This window comes from Squalius cephalus, assembly GCF_949319135.1.
Source record: "Squalius cephalus genome assembly, chromosome: 13".
In the NCBI taxonomy this organism is placed as follows: domain Eukaryota; kingdom Metazoa; phylum Chordata; class Actinopteri; order Cypriniformes; family Leuciscidae; genus Squalius; species Squalius cephalus.
In genome coordinates this window covers 19,876,657-19,891,876 of record NC_137134.1, presented here as the reverse complement: position 1 = coordinate 19,891,876, position 15,220 = coordinate 19,876,657, and the positions used below count along the sequence as shown (strand labels likewise).

General features: G+C 36.8%; 2 protein-coding genes across 6 annotated transcripts; one reads left to right on the top strand and one right to left on the bottom strand.

The window, feature by feature from the left end:
• Nucleotides 1–2,894: 2,894 nt before the first annotated feature.
• cirbpb (cold inducible RNA binding protein b) lies at nt 2,895–14,175 on the bottom strand. Of its 5 annotated transcripts, XR_013823043.1 has the most exons (8): nt 14,102–14,175; nt 13,350–13,456; nt 13,150–13,256; nt 12,543–12,660; nt 12,167–12,374; nt 12,004–12,062; nt 9,717–9,807; nt 8,065–9,561 (listed from the first exon to the last, which is right to left on the bottom strand). XR_013823043.1 is itself a non-coding variant. In XM_079889536.1 (7 exons), exons 2-7 carry the CDS (start codon nt 13,447–13,449, stop codon nt 3,004–3,006), a joined length of 633 nt encoding a protein of 210 aa, XP_079745662.1. In that variant the 5' UTR covers nt 13,450–13,456; nt 14,102–14,175; the 3' UTR covers nt 2,895–3,003. The 5 variants fall into 5 exon arrangements, 2 of the variants coding, with proteins under 2 accessions (XP_079745662.1, XP_079745663.1); XR_013823042.1 differs by lacking the exons at nt 8,065–9,561; nt 9,717–9,807 and adding an exon at nt 2,895–3,044 and having other exon boundaries at nt 12,004–12,070; nt 12,168–12,374; XM_079889536.1 differs by lacking the exons at nt 8,065–9,561; nt 9,717–9,807 and adding an exon at nt 2,895–3,044.
• On the top strand, nt 3,618–8,049 carry LOC307169110 (granzyme-like protein 1; the record flags this gene model as incomplete). The annotated part of the gene is made up of 5 exons (XM_079889535.1): nt 3,618–6,501; nt 6,593–6,749; nt 7,191–7,314; nt 7,526–7,759; nt 7,852–8,049. The coding sequence occupies exons 1-5, from the start codon at nt 6,447–6,449 to the stop codon at nt 8,047–8,049; spliced, it is 768 nt and encodes a 255-aa protein (XP_079745661.1). The 5' UTR covers nt 3,618–6,446.
• Nucleotides 14,176–15,220: the final 1,045 nt, after the last annotated feature.

Here is a 15,220-nt window from a genome sequence, read left to right as displayed (position 1 = left end):
ATAACATCATTTTTATTCATATCTTGCACATCTACTGCAGTCAGATTCACCGCGTGTTGACTCTGAAGGAATCACTCACATTGGCTGGGCACTTGTAATGACACATCAAGGATGTTAAGAGGCTAAAAGCAGGTTTAAAACTTGCCCCATTGAAGACAACAGGGTGCAAATTTTAAAAAGAGGATAACACGGTGTAGGCAACACCGATTTTTGTCGTTGTTCTCTGTACACTGACAGCACTCCAAATGTACCAAAAAAATGAGCTCAATGTTAAAATTGACCGGAGTTCTCCTTTAACTAGGTTAAGTAAAGTTTACTTAATTCCATATTCCAAGTAAATTTAACTTAAAGATTTCTAATTAAAGCTACTGATAAATATGTTTAGGTTTTTGCTTGGCAAATCTTTGTAAATTTACTAGCATTTTCTGAGTGAAAAAAGTTTCCTAGCTTTTTTCAAGTAAATCCTACTCCAATTTTTTTTTCAGTGTGTGTTTGACCCCCTTTCGCCTTCAGAACTGCCTTAATTCTACGTGGCATTGATTCAACAAGGTGCTGAAAGCATTCTTTAGAAATGTTGCCCCATATTGATAGGATAGCATCTTGCAGTTGATGGAGATTTGTGGGATGCACATCCAGGGCACGAAGCTCCCGTTCTACCACATCCCAAAGATGCTCTATTGGGTTGAGATCTGGTGACTGTGGGGGCCATTTTAGTACAGTGAACTCATTGTCATGTTCAAGAAACCAATTTGAAATGATTCGAGCTTTGTGACATGGTGCATTATCCTGCTGGAAGTAGCCATCAGAGGATGGGTACATGGTGGTCATAAAGGGATGGACATGGTCAGAAACAATGCTCAGGTAGGCCGTGGCATTTAAACGATGCCTAATTGGCACTAAGGGGCCTAAAGTGTGCCAAGAAAACATCCCCCACACCATTACACCACCACCACCAGCCTGCACAGTGGTAACAAGGCATGATGGATCCATGTTCTCATTCTGTTTACGCCAAATTCTGACTCTACCATCTGAATGTCTCAACAGAAATCGAAACTCATCAGACCAGGCAACATTTTTCCAGTCTTCAACTGTCCAATTTTGGTGAGCTTGTGCAAACTGTAGCCTCTTTTTCCTATTTGTAGTGGAGATGAGTGGTACCCGGTGGGGTCTTCTGCTGTTGTAGCCCATCCGCCTCAAGGTTGTGCATGTTGTGGCTTCACAAATGCTTTGCTGCATACCTCGGTTGTAACGAGTGGTTATTTCAGTCAAAGTTGCTCTTCTATCAGCTTGAATCAGTCGGCCCATTCTCCTCTGACCTCTAGCATCGACAAGGCATTTTTCGCCCACAGGACTGCCGCATACTTGATGTTTTTCCCTTTTCACACCATTCTTTGTAAACCCTAGAAATGGTTGTGCTTGAAAATCCCAGAAACTGAGCAGATTGTGAAATACTCAGACTGGCCCGTCTGGCACCAACAACCATGCCACGCTCAAAATTGCTTAAATCACCTCTTTCCCATTCTGACATTCAGTTTGGAGTTCAGGAGATTGTCTTGACCAGGACCACACCCCTAAATGCATTGAAGCAACTGCCATGTGATTGGTTGATTAGATAATTGCATTAATGAGAAATTGAACAGGTGTTCCTAATAATCCTTTAGGTGAGTGTAATTTAATGTACATGAAATGTGCACATAGTTTTTAATCATAGAAATGGCTTTTTCTGTCTTCAACTCCAGTCCGTCATTTTAGCTTTTTCTCTTAAATCACGTCATATGTCACAGGACAATTTCAAGTGAATGTAAAGATAATTTGCAGCTCAAACCCTTATTTATTTGAAGCATCTTCACCTTTTCATTTTTTATAATTTGTTATATGTGTGGCCTCCTGATCTTATGCTTGCAGTTTAACACACAAATGTTTGTTTTATTGTTCATATACCATAACAATGTCTTTAGATAAATTTAATATTATAGTAAAAAATACATCAAATTATTTTCTTTTTAAACGGACAGCATTATTTTGAATTGTTTCTGGCAACTTGAAAAAAATGTGTTTTATTGGGTTGTAAAAAGTTAAACATTTAATGATCTATAAGCATTTCACAGACTTACTGTCAGTACACCATAGTCATTCAAATGAACTAAATGAACTACTTTCCATTCAAATGGATGGAAACAGATAGAAAAGAATTGGACTTAAAAGATTCCTTAACCTGTGGTTTCCTCTAGTGGGCAACATTAATATCACAGCTTGTACCTCTAATTATAAGATCATCCTTAATGGATACAGTAAACATTTTAAGTTACAGCGGAAAAACATTTATAGTACAACTAAAGTACAATATAAATTGTATGAAATATAAGTAAAAATTTAACGTCAGATGTATTATTTCAATAGGGCAGTTTTATGCTATAGCATATTATTATTATTAATAGCCTATATTATTAATAATAATAATAATAATAATAATAATAGCCTAAAAATACAATTGAGTTTGAGTATAATATAGTAGTAATATAATAACTATTAATAAAACACCAAATAGTATATATGAAGAGTTCAGATGCAAAAGCCTCTAAGTGCCATCTGAAATTTTCTTCTATAATGATAATTTTTATCAAGCTCGTATATTTAAGTTCAGTAATTTCACTTAAATAGCAATGAAAATGACCTATTAATTGTCATTTAAGTGAAATTACTGAACTTAAATATACGAGCTTGATAAAAATTATCATTATAGAAGAAAATTTCAGATGGCACTTAGAGGCTTTTGCATCTGAACTATTCATATATATATATATATATATATATATATATATATATATATATATATATATATATCAAAAACTGTAAAATAATAGTCAATAAAATAAAAATAGTAAATAAAATAGTCAGTAGTATATCATCATTTAATTGTTTAAGTCATATAATAATATGATAGGCAGGAGAGGTGCGCACGTCTGTTGGAAATGCAGAGAACAGTCCACTGACAGGCTTTCTTCAGTCTTCCTTGACGTTTTCGTTATCCTGGTTGCCACTGGCTAGAATGGGGAAAAAATATAAATGAGCCAATTAGATGACAAGCAATCAAAACACCTGCTCTTTGGTGAGATTATACGGTTTAGCTCTATCTGTAATTCTGACACCCTGAGCTATCCTGTCAAAGGCATCTGGCTCACTGCAATGCATGGAAGACTCACTTGCGATTTGGATTAATTCATAATATAAACTCTAATATAAAATCAGACTTCAAGAGAATCATGTCAACTTTATATATATTTTTTTTAAAGCCTCAGTTCTCAATGCTAACTAGCGTTATCGCTAGCTATTAGTAGTCTGACTTTGGTGGCCAACTAGTTGTCAGCATAATGTTATAATGACCAAATAAAACCAAAAACAACTCTTCAGACTTACATGTGAAAGGCAATTCCCCGAGAAATGGTTTGGATTGTACGACGGTTTGTAAAACCTCAAAATAGTCAGGGTTCTTTTCTCAGTCCACATATGAGAGTTACGGCAAGTTGCCTGGACCAATATGGCGGCGCCGTCGACGTACAATCCATGGACCAATCAGGCTTCTATGTATTTTGTATTTTATAGAAATATAAACTTTAAAGAAAACTTTATTGAATGATTTATGAACAAATCAGATAATACAGATATAAACAAAACTTTCTTGAACATTCAAATACAGCAACAATGGATGTCAGCATTAAGAAAAAAAGGAAGACAATGAAAAATAAACAGTAGGTACATATATAAATTACAGTAATAAACAATTCAGTGTACAGAGGCAGTAGATCAAGTTACCCTACAATCAACAGCTCGTCATACAATTTCAAAAATTTTACTGACATTCAAGTAACTGTCAATGAATAATGGTGTAAATTGCACTTTTTCTTCACAAAAAAACTACTACGTCTTCCGAAAACTAGCAATAGTGCCCAAGTCGTATACTTTTATGGAGCTATTTTGTCTTTTAAGACTACCCTGTCTCATCACTCAAATGAAACACCTCTGTTTTGTACTAGCACAGACACAGATGATCAATTTTATGAGTAATAATGTAGGAAAAATATAAATTTAAAGAGTAGAATTTTTATGGGGAAGCAGCAAAGGGTGGATTTAGTGCTCAGACAAATAGGTATTTAGTCATGTCTGGAACGCATTGTCACTGCTCATCTTTCCCTCTTAATTCATGTCTCCTTTCCTATCCTCTTCTAGTCTTGACTGGTACAGAGATGAGCTTCAGGAAAGCATACAGATAACATATCGAAACTTACTCAAAACCACATTCTCACACATTTCCACTGTGGCACGTAACATTGCATGTGCAGGCTTTATCTGGTGATCTTCTGAGAACTGCAAAATAAAATTAACAACCTCTGTTTGTGAGTAGACGATGCAAATAGCGATATTGATTGGGCCTGAAAGCGATGCAAAACATCACGGTGAACATTTGTTAAGTCACGAACCACACTCAGACATTATCAACTGAAACCATTCAAATCCAGAAGACTTTGATGATTACACAAACCTAGTGACATGATCTGACTAGATCCTCATATGCATTTTCATTTAAGAGTGGCCAGATATCGAAGTGTGTTATGCTACTTTCTTATTTGGAAGCGCACTGTTGTCATTTCCGTTTCTTCTTAATAATCGTGATTTGCGCGGTGATTGATGGACTTTTTACAACTGTCGTTTCGTTCCCTGCTTCTATCATGACGTCTAATTGCTTAACCATCCCATAGTCAACCCCCTGGTTCTAATAAAGCTGACAGTCTGCCGGTAAACGTCCTTTTAGACACCCCCCCTTCTACTCGGCCTCTCCAAACCTCCTCCTGTAATTCCCATTACTGTTCGAGACCCAGTCTTCTGCATGCAACCCGTTCCCCACCATCCCTCGCTCACAGAAACCTCGGCTGCGCTTCATTCACAATAATTATAATAACGTCTTGTGGTTCAGGTATGAGAAGAACATACCTCAGTCTAGACGTAGGAAGTTTCTTAATGGGCATTCCTGTGCTACTGCTTGGCGTATCTGCATGGCTAAAGCAAGCATATAGCATTACAGCCTTTAGAAACTATGTGACCACATCGCTAATATCAGAGGTACTGAAAACAGCGTTTTTGTTCAATGCGCATTTTATTACATCCATCAAAGACGTGTAATGAAAGCCATGAAAATGGATTTCCTGTTTTGGAGGACTCCACAAGGAGCTACAAAACCTCTGGCCCACTGAACTCTGTTGCTGAACAACTTTAAGGGTGATCACGCAAGCACAGCAAACCCTTTAGGATTGCTGTTTGCATATTTATTTAGGCAGGTAAATGTAATTCCATTGCTGTAACTTCACTGTACCATTTTATCTCAGTAGTCGCATTTACAGTGCAAGCTTTGATGCATAACTCAATGCATAACATTTGACTGTGAAGATTCTCAGTTTTAGTCACATTTTCTGGTAAATTATTCTGTTCAGATTAATTAATTTCTGTTTGTCAAGATGTTTCACCTTTTATCCAAGTGGCCAGAGCTGTACATCTGGGAATCCAGACAACAACTGTCAAAATAGATATCACAACTTAGATGGACAAACCCATTTGGACAAGTGTATCTGTATCTAAAAGACAAGGATAACATCCAAGGGCGAAGTCAAGATTTTCGTCAATGAGGACCCATCTTTGAAAGAGGGAGCCTTTGATTGTCAGCTACTTACTACAATTTCACACCAAATAACACCTTTAATCTCCACCTCTGCAAGGACACCAACCATTAACAAGTTTTGAAAAGTCAGTGTGAAGAGGTTAAATGCTAGAGACTCTATTCCACCACAAAAGATGACACTTGAATGTGTTGTGTCTTGAGCAACAAGGAAACACAAAGAACACTCATAAAAGCATGCACACATGCTCAAGAGGTTCGGTGAACTTTGATGGCTTCCACAGTCTCAAGATCTCAAAAGAGTACCCTTGGAATGTGAAGAAAGGGCAGATTCACATCACAAATGTGCAATTTGCGTGATGCTACCATGTCAATAGAGACTTGAATTTCTAAAGAATGTTTCCAGGGTCTTGCTGAATGAGTGGCACAAAGAATTACAGCTGTTCTGGGGTCAAAGGGGTTTGTAAAAGTTGTACCTGATAAAGTGTGGTAAACGAGGTACCAGAAGTTGCTTAAATTACAGATACTGAAATTCAACTGATCGTGTGCTGTCTGATGTTATCACCAAAGTTTGAGTTGTCAGACAGCGAGAGCTGATGATAATCACTGATTTGTGATCATAACAAGCTTAAATGCTGTTACATAAGTGAAACTGATCTGGATACAGAGCATGATGCAGCTTCTACCATTAACTTCCGGGTATTGGTCTCTTGACTCTGTATAAAAGCAGGAGACAATCTTTCTGTGGTGCATACTGAGTGTGACTGAGCTGTCAACAATGAGCTTCCTTTGGCACATAACTAGTCTGCTACTGCTGCACTCCTGCACTCCAGGTGATCACATCTAATCTACTTATGTATTTACAAAAGTTTGTTTCTCAGAATATGCTGTCGAATTGTTTAATAGAACTAAACTCTTTCTTAGGTTTCTCCATGCATGATGGTATTGTTGGCGGGAAAGTCTCCATTCCACACAGTCGACCCTTCATGGTCTACATTCGTGACTCTAAAACCGAAGCAGTATGTGATGGTTTTTTGGTAAGAGAGGATTGTGTGATGACAGCCGCCCACTGTAAAGGAAGGTTGGTGAAATGAATTATCATATTTTGGAATTAGAAAGGTGACTTTTTATATCCAAAGTGGCAATATCTTTGTATTGAAATATGGTAACACTTTACAATGAGGCTCATATTAGTTAACAATCTTAGTTAACATGAACTAAGAATGAACAATACTTCTTCAGCATTTATTAATCTTAGTTAATATTAATTTCAACATGCACTAATACATTATTAAAATCAAAGGTTGTACTAGTTAACATTATTAAATGTATTAACTAACATGAACAAACAACAGCTGTATTTTTATTAACTATTAACAAAGATGAATAAATACTATAACACGTGTATTGCTCATTGTTAGTTAATATATTTACTAATGTTAACTAATGAACCTTATTGTAAAGTGTTACCTGAAATATATATTTTTTGTAAATCTGTTTTTTTTTTTTTGGTCACCTTTAGTCATCTTAAGGTGTATTTAGGCGTCGACGACACCAACTTTTTACCTGACGGTGTAGCTGTTCATCCATTTCCACATCCACAGTTCAAGAGCAATACACCAGGTCATGACATCATGATTTTAAAGGTAATATATAACGTTGAACCATTTATAATTGGAATCACGCCTTTGAAAAATGACCTTTCATAACAGGAAATCTGATGTTTGTAGAATATCATTTGGCTAAATCTAATTAACTTGTATCTAATCAAATGAATACAAAAAATCTAATCAATACATTCTTTAAAATACAGAAAAACATAGAAAGAAATGTAGAACTTTGCACCTTTCCTTTCAGCTTAAAACCCCTGCAACTTTGAACAAAACTGTGAAGACTATCGCCTTGCCAAAAAAAGAGAATCCCAAACATGCGATCTTAAAGGATTGCATGGTCTTGGGTTGGGGCTTGGAGGATTACGGTCGTGGGCCTCCATCAAGTGTCCTCAAAGAAGCAAATGTAACTCTGTTGGACTCTAAAAAGTGTAGGACAAAAGACACTCTGTGCAGCGAGGGAACAACTGGACCAGCAGAGGTATTTCAAGTGGCATCACTTACAAATTATTATCCATGGTGTATTGTTAGTGCATTCTGGATATACTAATAATCAAATTATATCATCCACAGGGAGACTCTGGGGGTCCACTTGTTTGTGGAGATGTTGCTCATGGAATTGTATCTTATTACAAAAAGGAGTCAAATGGAGAGCTCTGCACAAGATACACTGACATTTCCCAATACCTTAAATGGATTAATTGCAGCATGAAGCCACCTACTCTGCAGCAATATGAAACATGGAAGGGCAACCTGGATAAACTCATTTAGTTCAAAACAACCATGTTTGGTTTTACTATTGCAACATTCAGCACATCTGTAACATTAAATGTGCAATTTTAAAATAAAGGCTTACGCTTGTCACTGTTTCACAAAAGTCTAATATGCATTTTATTGTCTGTTTAAAATGTATATACCAAGCACTCATGCAGTAGTTCAGTGGTTCTCAAACAGAGGGCCGGAGCCCATTAGGGGGCCTCAAACTTCCAAGGCGGGCTCAAGATGGTAGGAATGAAATGGTTACCAGTTAGATGATTAAATCCCTGAGGGTTAGCATTATGGTTACATATTTTAATTATCATTAAAACTGTATTTGCATTAAGCAAAATAAAGTAAGTCTCACGCAGGCGCAGAATGTAACATAGGCTTCATTTAGTGTTAAAAATCATGGCGGAAGGCAGTGAGCCTGTCTACCATTTTTGTTCTGACCAATATGAAAATTGGGCTGAGTTATGCAAAGCTGTTCATTTGAACCAGTTGATGTAAAATAAACAATTCTAAAAATCGAAATTCTTTTAAGGTATTTAGAATTATTTACAGTGCAGATAAAATACCAATCATTTTAACTCTCTTTAAAATCAATTTATTTAAAGGCTGAGAAATGAGGTTCATTTTATGACTTGTCAAAACTTTATTTGATAATGTTGGTAGATAACATGTTATGCTGCACTTAATTTAAAATACATCTATTGTTATATAATGCTTAGCACTTTGTTTGCATGCTAATTTTGTCGTTTTTCAATAAAAAAACTCAGTGAAATGATTTGTTTTGTGTAGGTACTTCTTGAACATTTCCAGAAGATAAATACAATGATATTGATAACCATAATTTTAGTCACTATAATCATGACATTTCCTACTGTTCCATCTCTAAAAACAAGCATTATAAACAAAACTAAGTTCTTATTTTAAGACATTACCAAACTTTTATTGGTTGTCAAACCTGGATAAGGTAGCCTAATATGTGACTTCTAGATCTTAAAGAGTGGTGTCAATCAAACTCCATGGGCTTTGATGAAATTTAGTTTCCCCCCCAAGCTGTAAAATACTTCTGGGAGAAAGTAATATTAATTTGTAAAAATCTTTATCTGGTAAAATAAGATTTAAATGGGGTGCCTTGGGAGTCAAAACTGTAGAGAACCACTCCTGTAGTTGGCCAACACTGCCACCTTGTGGTCAAAGTGTAGATCACTGCTAAAATAGTCTCAAGGGAAAAACCTATGCTAATAAACTTGTAAAGCAAAATACTGAACAAATTAGTGTAAACAAACTTTATTGAACTTCTTGGTCACTCTCAAGACTTTAAAATGAACACCTTTCTACTGCATCACCTTGTAACAATCAGCCTTACTGGTTGACGTTACCATTGTCACAACCACTTTCAGCAAAATACAGCACAAACTTCAATCTAGACGATCGATTGTTCGTCTCTAGCAAGTGTTTTGATGCTTTCCTTGCTTTATGGAGAGATGGTTTCATCAGCACAACAGCTTTCCATGAGCTCTGGGGAAGAATGAAAATAAAACATCTTGTCAGAAATTAAAATAGAGAAACTAGCAAATTAATGTTACTCAAACACTTATTTCTGTTCTAATAGATTATTAGGACATTACTGAAATTAGTTAAATCAAACGTGGATTTTAAAAGCAACTGCATACCTCTCATTTTTACCATGAAAATGAACTCATTTCATCTGAAAGATTAGCTTCCTCCGCTAGTTCTCAAATGCAACACGTCCAATGCATCAGTCTGGAAAATAAAAGCATATTTTACTATATAGTAGATGGGACAACAATTGTAAGAACCATGCATTTAAAAAGTTTTTAAATAAGAAACTGGATTTACATTTCTATATTAAACAAGCAAGAAATTCACACAAAACTAACGTTGAAAAAGGACCAGGCATTTCTATAGGGACTCCATAGTGAATCACTCAAAAGACGATGAGGCGACGCAAAGGCTACATCTCAAATTTCAAGTCTGGTTTTGACATTGGTGACAAAAAGATGAGTCTTTAAAGTGGGTGCAGACAAAAAAAAAAAAGCAATCAGAACAGGGACTTAAAACATCTCATCTGAAGGGCGGCTTGAGGTACTTTCCACCAAACACGAGCGCACTATAAAAAGTAGTCGAGTCATGCAGCTTGTTATTTTCTTTTAAAGGGGGAAGATGTGGAACAGGATTGACTAGATTCTGCAGACGTAATAGATCACTGGTCGAGGCAATATTCGAAGAAAACATGGACAATGAGAACTGTTGTAGGATGCGTACAGGAGAGCAAAAGTTTTTACCTCACATTACAGGCCTATCTCCACAAATGACCTAGTCAAGAGAGCAGCTTTCATCTCAGGATTCTTGAGTCGGAAGGCACAACACTTCATTCTCCAAGGACATTGTTGATTTCCGAATTTGCTAGCAGAGAACTCTTGGATCCAATGAAGCATTATACAGAGCCATTGCTTGCTATACCATAACAGCAACGTTTCATCTTCATATTTGTTTGCTGAACAAATGCTAAATTTTATTTTCCTATATGAACATTTAAGATCCCAGAAGCTAAATTCCCAGCTATCCATTCCAAAACATTCATCTGGCTTGCATTGAGATTCATATCGGAGGCAAAAGAAATCAGAGCAGTTTCCAACCATTTTTTTAATGGGCTTCATGAAGCCAGATTAATACAAAAAAGAAAAAGGATTCTGAGGAGTTGATATACAGAAACAGAGCACATTTCTTTCCAAGAAGGAACAAAACCTTGACATTTAAGAGGATAAGTTCAGTCCACAGTAGAGCATACTTTTAAAAATAAATTTAGACTGTGCAAAGAGCAAAGTACCTTGGGTCATTAGTCCTAACATGAGGCTCAATGACCCGCTGAAGTGGTTTACTCTTTGGATAATGAATATTTACAAATCTTTAGCAACATCAAGGAGGTTTGCCGGAGACAACTCCAACGCAACATGCCTGCCTTGCTTCACTAAAGGAATGCATCACAAAATGGAGGTGGCAAGGAGCCATAAAGAGCACATCACAGCTTATCAAGCTTCTACTGGAGGATCGGATTAGAATATTTTCTGATGGCGAAGCTTGCCGCTTTAAAATTCAGTTTAAATGCAAATGCCCCTAGCACTTTCAGTGAGCCGATATTAAGAAATTGGTCCAAAGATATTTGAGGAAATTGGTCTTAGAAGCTATCAGGCTGTGTTGGACAGGTCAATTTTCACGCATGGTTTCAGAGACAATTTCTTAAACACATACTAAAAAGAAAAACAAAGACAATTTCAACCCCCTGTGAGCATCTATAACAATCGCAAGGTAAAAAAATGGCAGATACAGGAAGCCTCACTAGGCTTGAAATTCTTATAGTAACTGAATGCTCATGGATTTTAGGCAGCTCCTCAATGAGAGGAACATCCTGCGGATACTTGACACGGTAAAAAAGGAGTCTGTCTTTAATAGAACATTTGAACCAGAACACAAAACGTAAAGAAAAAAGTAAAAATAAAAAAAGGTCTTCGAAGAGCGCATCTTTTTAAATACAGCCAGCGTAGTAGGGATGGATCTTGGAATCAGGATTTTTTTTTACTCGTGTGAAGCTGAGGACAAGAAGTAGGCAAGAGTGTAAAGGCACTGGAGCATTGTGAACATCCTTTCCAAAAAGTGAACTGACACCATGATATGATTCTTTTCGAACAAGGTCTTATTGACTATTCTGATCAAGTGCACAAACCGACTTTAGTCGCTAATATTGAAAAGTGACTCTTAGGATTGTGGTCAGCAATTCCATGATAAAGCAACCAAGTTGACTGATCTCAAAAGTTGAAATGGCAGTTCTCTTTCTGCTTAGGTCTAGACATTATTCTAAGAACACAGTGGCCTGACATCTATTGGTGCAGATTGGTGCAGTTGACTAGTAAAATTAGTAATCAATCAAGCAATACGTACCGTAGCTGTCGTAACTGTCTCTGTAGGATCCGCCAGAGCGGTCATATCCCCCCTGGCTCCTAAAACCAAAAGTAATATTTGCCATATTTAAGGGGTTCACGGTTACATGACCAGAAAAACTGTTCCTCCTGCACAACCATTCCAACCGTAAGAGATCCCTCACCTGTTATCCCTGTACCCACTGCCGCCGCTGGAGTACCCTCCACTCCTGTTGGAGTATCCACCTCCGCCACCACCACCGTATGAACGGTCACCTCCACCATAGCTTCTCTCTCCTCCACCATAGCCTCTATCACTACTGCCATAACTGCGGTCTCCACCATAGCTCCTGTCGCCACCGTAGCTTCTGTCTCCACTGTATCCTCCACCGCCTGTTTAACAAAGAAAAAAATTTGCATACAAAGTCAACATGACATGAGCAAGAAAGACATTCAAGATGGTGGACCATTAGCTTTGTCATGATAATTACATGGCGTCAAGACCCCTTCAAATGCAAATGTGGCCATCTGGTAGCAAAGGTATGCAAGTCTAATACCAACCTCTTCCTCTGCCACCCCTGAAGAATCCCCGGCCACCTCCAGAACCGCCTCTGAATCCACCAGACCTTCCACCAGATTTGCCGGCTTCATCAACACGAATCATGCGGCCATCAACAGACTGCAAGAAAGATGCATCTTATGGTTAATGCATTTTAGGTTCCAGCCCAGTTAATGAATTTCATGTCACTTGGTTTTTAAGGGATAGATCACCCAAAATTTAGATTGTCATAATTTACTCATCCTCAAGTTGTTTCAAACCTGCATGACTTTTCTGCTTAACACAAATGATATTTTGAAGAATGTTGGTAACCGCAGACAGTTGAGGGTAGCCATCGACTTGCATAGTTTTTTTTATACTATCGAAGTCAATGGCTACCATTAACTATTTGGTTACCAGAATTAATTATTTTATGTTCAGAAGAAACAGGTTTGGAACAACTTGAGGGTAATACTAATTTTCATTTTAGGGTGAACTACAAGTTTAAATGTTAAAATAGACTAAAATCAGCAGGCAAAAAAATGGCCACCATTAAAATATTAAAGTTTAGAAAAACTTAACATTTGGCTAAAATTCAGGTTTAGTCATTAATGGCATCAATCTCCTCACCTTTCCGTTCATTGCAGCCATGGCATCCTTTGCATCCTCTGGATTTTCAAACGTAACAAAGCCGAAGCCCCTGGAACGGTCGGTCTCACGGTCCCTTATGACATCAACTAAAACAAACAAAAGCAGCGCGTAATCATGAATAAAGCTGTAACGGGTGTTTTAAAAACACAAAACTAAATTAAATTGAAGTGAACACAAACCTTTGGCAATGGTTCCATATTTGGAGAAAGCCTCCTCCAAAGACTGTTCCGTGGTATCATAACTCAGACCACCAATGAAGAGCTTTCCCTCGTCAGACATGATTAATCTGCAGAAAAATAGATTTTTTTTTTTTACAATATTACCACGCAAAAACAGTTAAAAACATGAAAAAATAAAAAGGCCCGAACGGAAGTAAAATGGAAGCAAATTCGTCGAGTTGCTCAGACGCATCGTGTTCAAAGTGCGCAACAAGGAAGCGCCATTTTCTACCCATCCCCTCCTCTTCCTCACAGCGTGCTGCAGCCATTTTGCCACAAAGAAAGGCTTAATCTTTCAAACCCGTTTGAACTCTATAGTTTCAGATTTTCGACTAAACACATTTGTAAAGCCGAAATGAAAATAACCATTCAATATTAAACGCGCTAGCTTTGAAAAAAGTAGGTCAGTGTAACTAGGTCACGACGAAGAGCTTTAGAGCTACAACATGAACAAAGAAAGCCATCTAATCCGACTGACCCAAAACGATTTATATACCGCATGTGAGACATTATATTTAAAAACAGCAATAACAATAAAAAAAAAACGTTACAAAATATTTGTAAAGATTCGGAATACGCAAAAACCGTTTATATACGACAAATGAACCAGAATTACAAATTAAACATCAATATAATGCAACAACATGATATAACACTTCATTTTAACATAGAAAGAACGTTTGAGGAAGAAAAGAAGAAGATGTATTCCTTACCTCACAGTTTTTCTCGAACACACAGGAAGGTTGCAGAACGCGAAGCCGACTGCGGCAGAATGAGACCGGGCACAGAAAATGGCGCCAGTTTAAATGCTTCACGTGACTGCAGATCACTGGGGGCGTGTCAAATCTCGTCGCGTCACAGGTCACATGAATAAAGAATACCTTTTGTCACCCTTACAACTATATTACTTGATCTCAAAGAGAGATTTTATATAATCTTACGTAAATGTCTTAAATTAATCCTTACCACCTTATAAGCAAAATGAACAATTGTATTGTTTAAAAACGTTTTGCAATAAAAAAAAAATAATAATAATTTGGATGTAGGCTATATGCCACATTGCAATGCTCGTTTATTCTATAGGCTAGGTATGATGTGTTTACTATAATTTGAACAAGTAGCCTAGAATCTGTTTAAATATAGCATTGTATGATCAAAAATCCTGGTATAGGCCATAGTTACAGACAAACAACCCTAATGAAATAACCTTAACGAATCAATCAATGCCACGTCTTTGTGATAAAATGCAATTTCATTAACTGATATGGAACAGTCTGTGGTTATCATGAAAGCCTATTTTTTTCAATAGGCCTATAGTGGTAACACTAGAGGTTGATTATATCAATAAGAGCTGGGAACATATCTTCTAATTCAGCAGTGTTTGCATTGTTTGCAAGAATCACGACACACAATAAATAAAATGGATTATCTTTCAAGGCTACTTTTTAATCCTGTTCCTGTTCTTTTTTAGGCTTAACAATGACTTCGGTTCTCAATAATATAGCACATTATTTACCACAAAAAGTTGATTTATTCTGAAACCTATTAATAATTCATGTTTCCTTTCGAGGATACAATTAGACATGCGATTATAATTGTATAGGCTTCTGATGAACTGACTGAAACTTCTTTTGAATCTTTATTGTACTCAAACCCCATACTTTAGGTTCACATGCAGATTTGCTAAAATCTCTTGAAATCCTGCTTCAGTGTAATAAGGATTCCTAAACGCAAAATGAGTAAAAATGAATGTAAAACGTTTAAAAGGCTGCTGTTTCTTGATTTAAAGAATACAAAAGGCTGAAAAACACGCTTAACTTGTGCTATTGAGA

What these genes read in the sequence shown, in the direction of transcription:
- cirbpb (XM_079889536.1), bottom strand. Translation starts at nt 13,449, where the DNA reads ATGTCTGACGAGGGAAAGCTCTTCATTGGTGGTCTGAGTTATGATACC. An exon ending in TGGCTGCAATGAACGGAAAG is followed by an intron (nt 12,661 to 13,149) that starts GTGAGGAGATTG and finishes TCTTTCTTGCAG; the next exon opens with TCTGTTGATGGCCGCATGAT. An exon ending in AGTGGGTACAGGGATAACAG is followed by an intron (nt 12,063 to 12,166) that starts GTGAGGGATCTC and finishes TTTTGGTTTTAG; the next exon opens with GAGCCAGGGGGGATATGACC.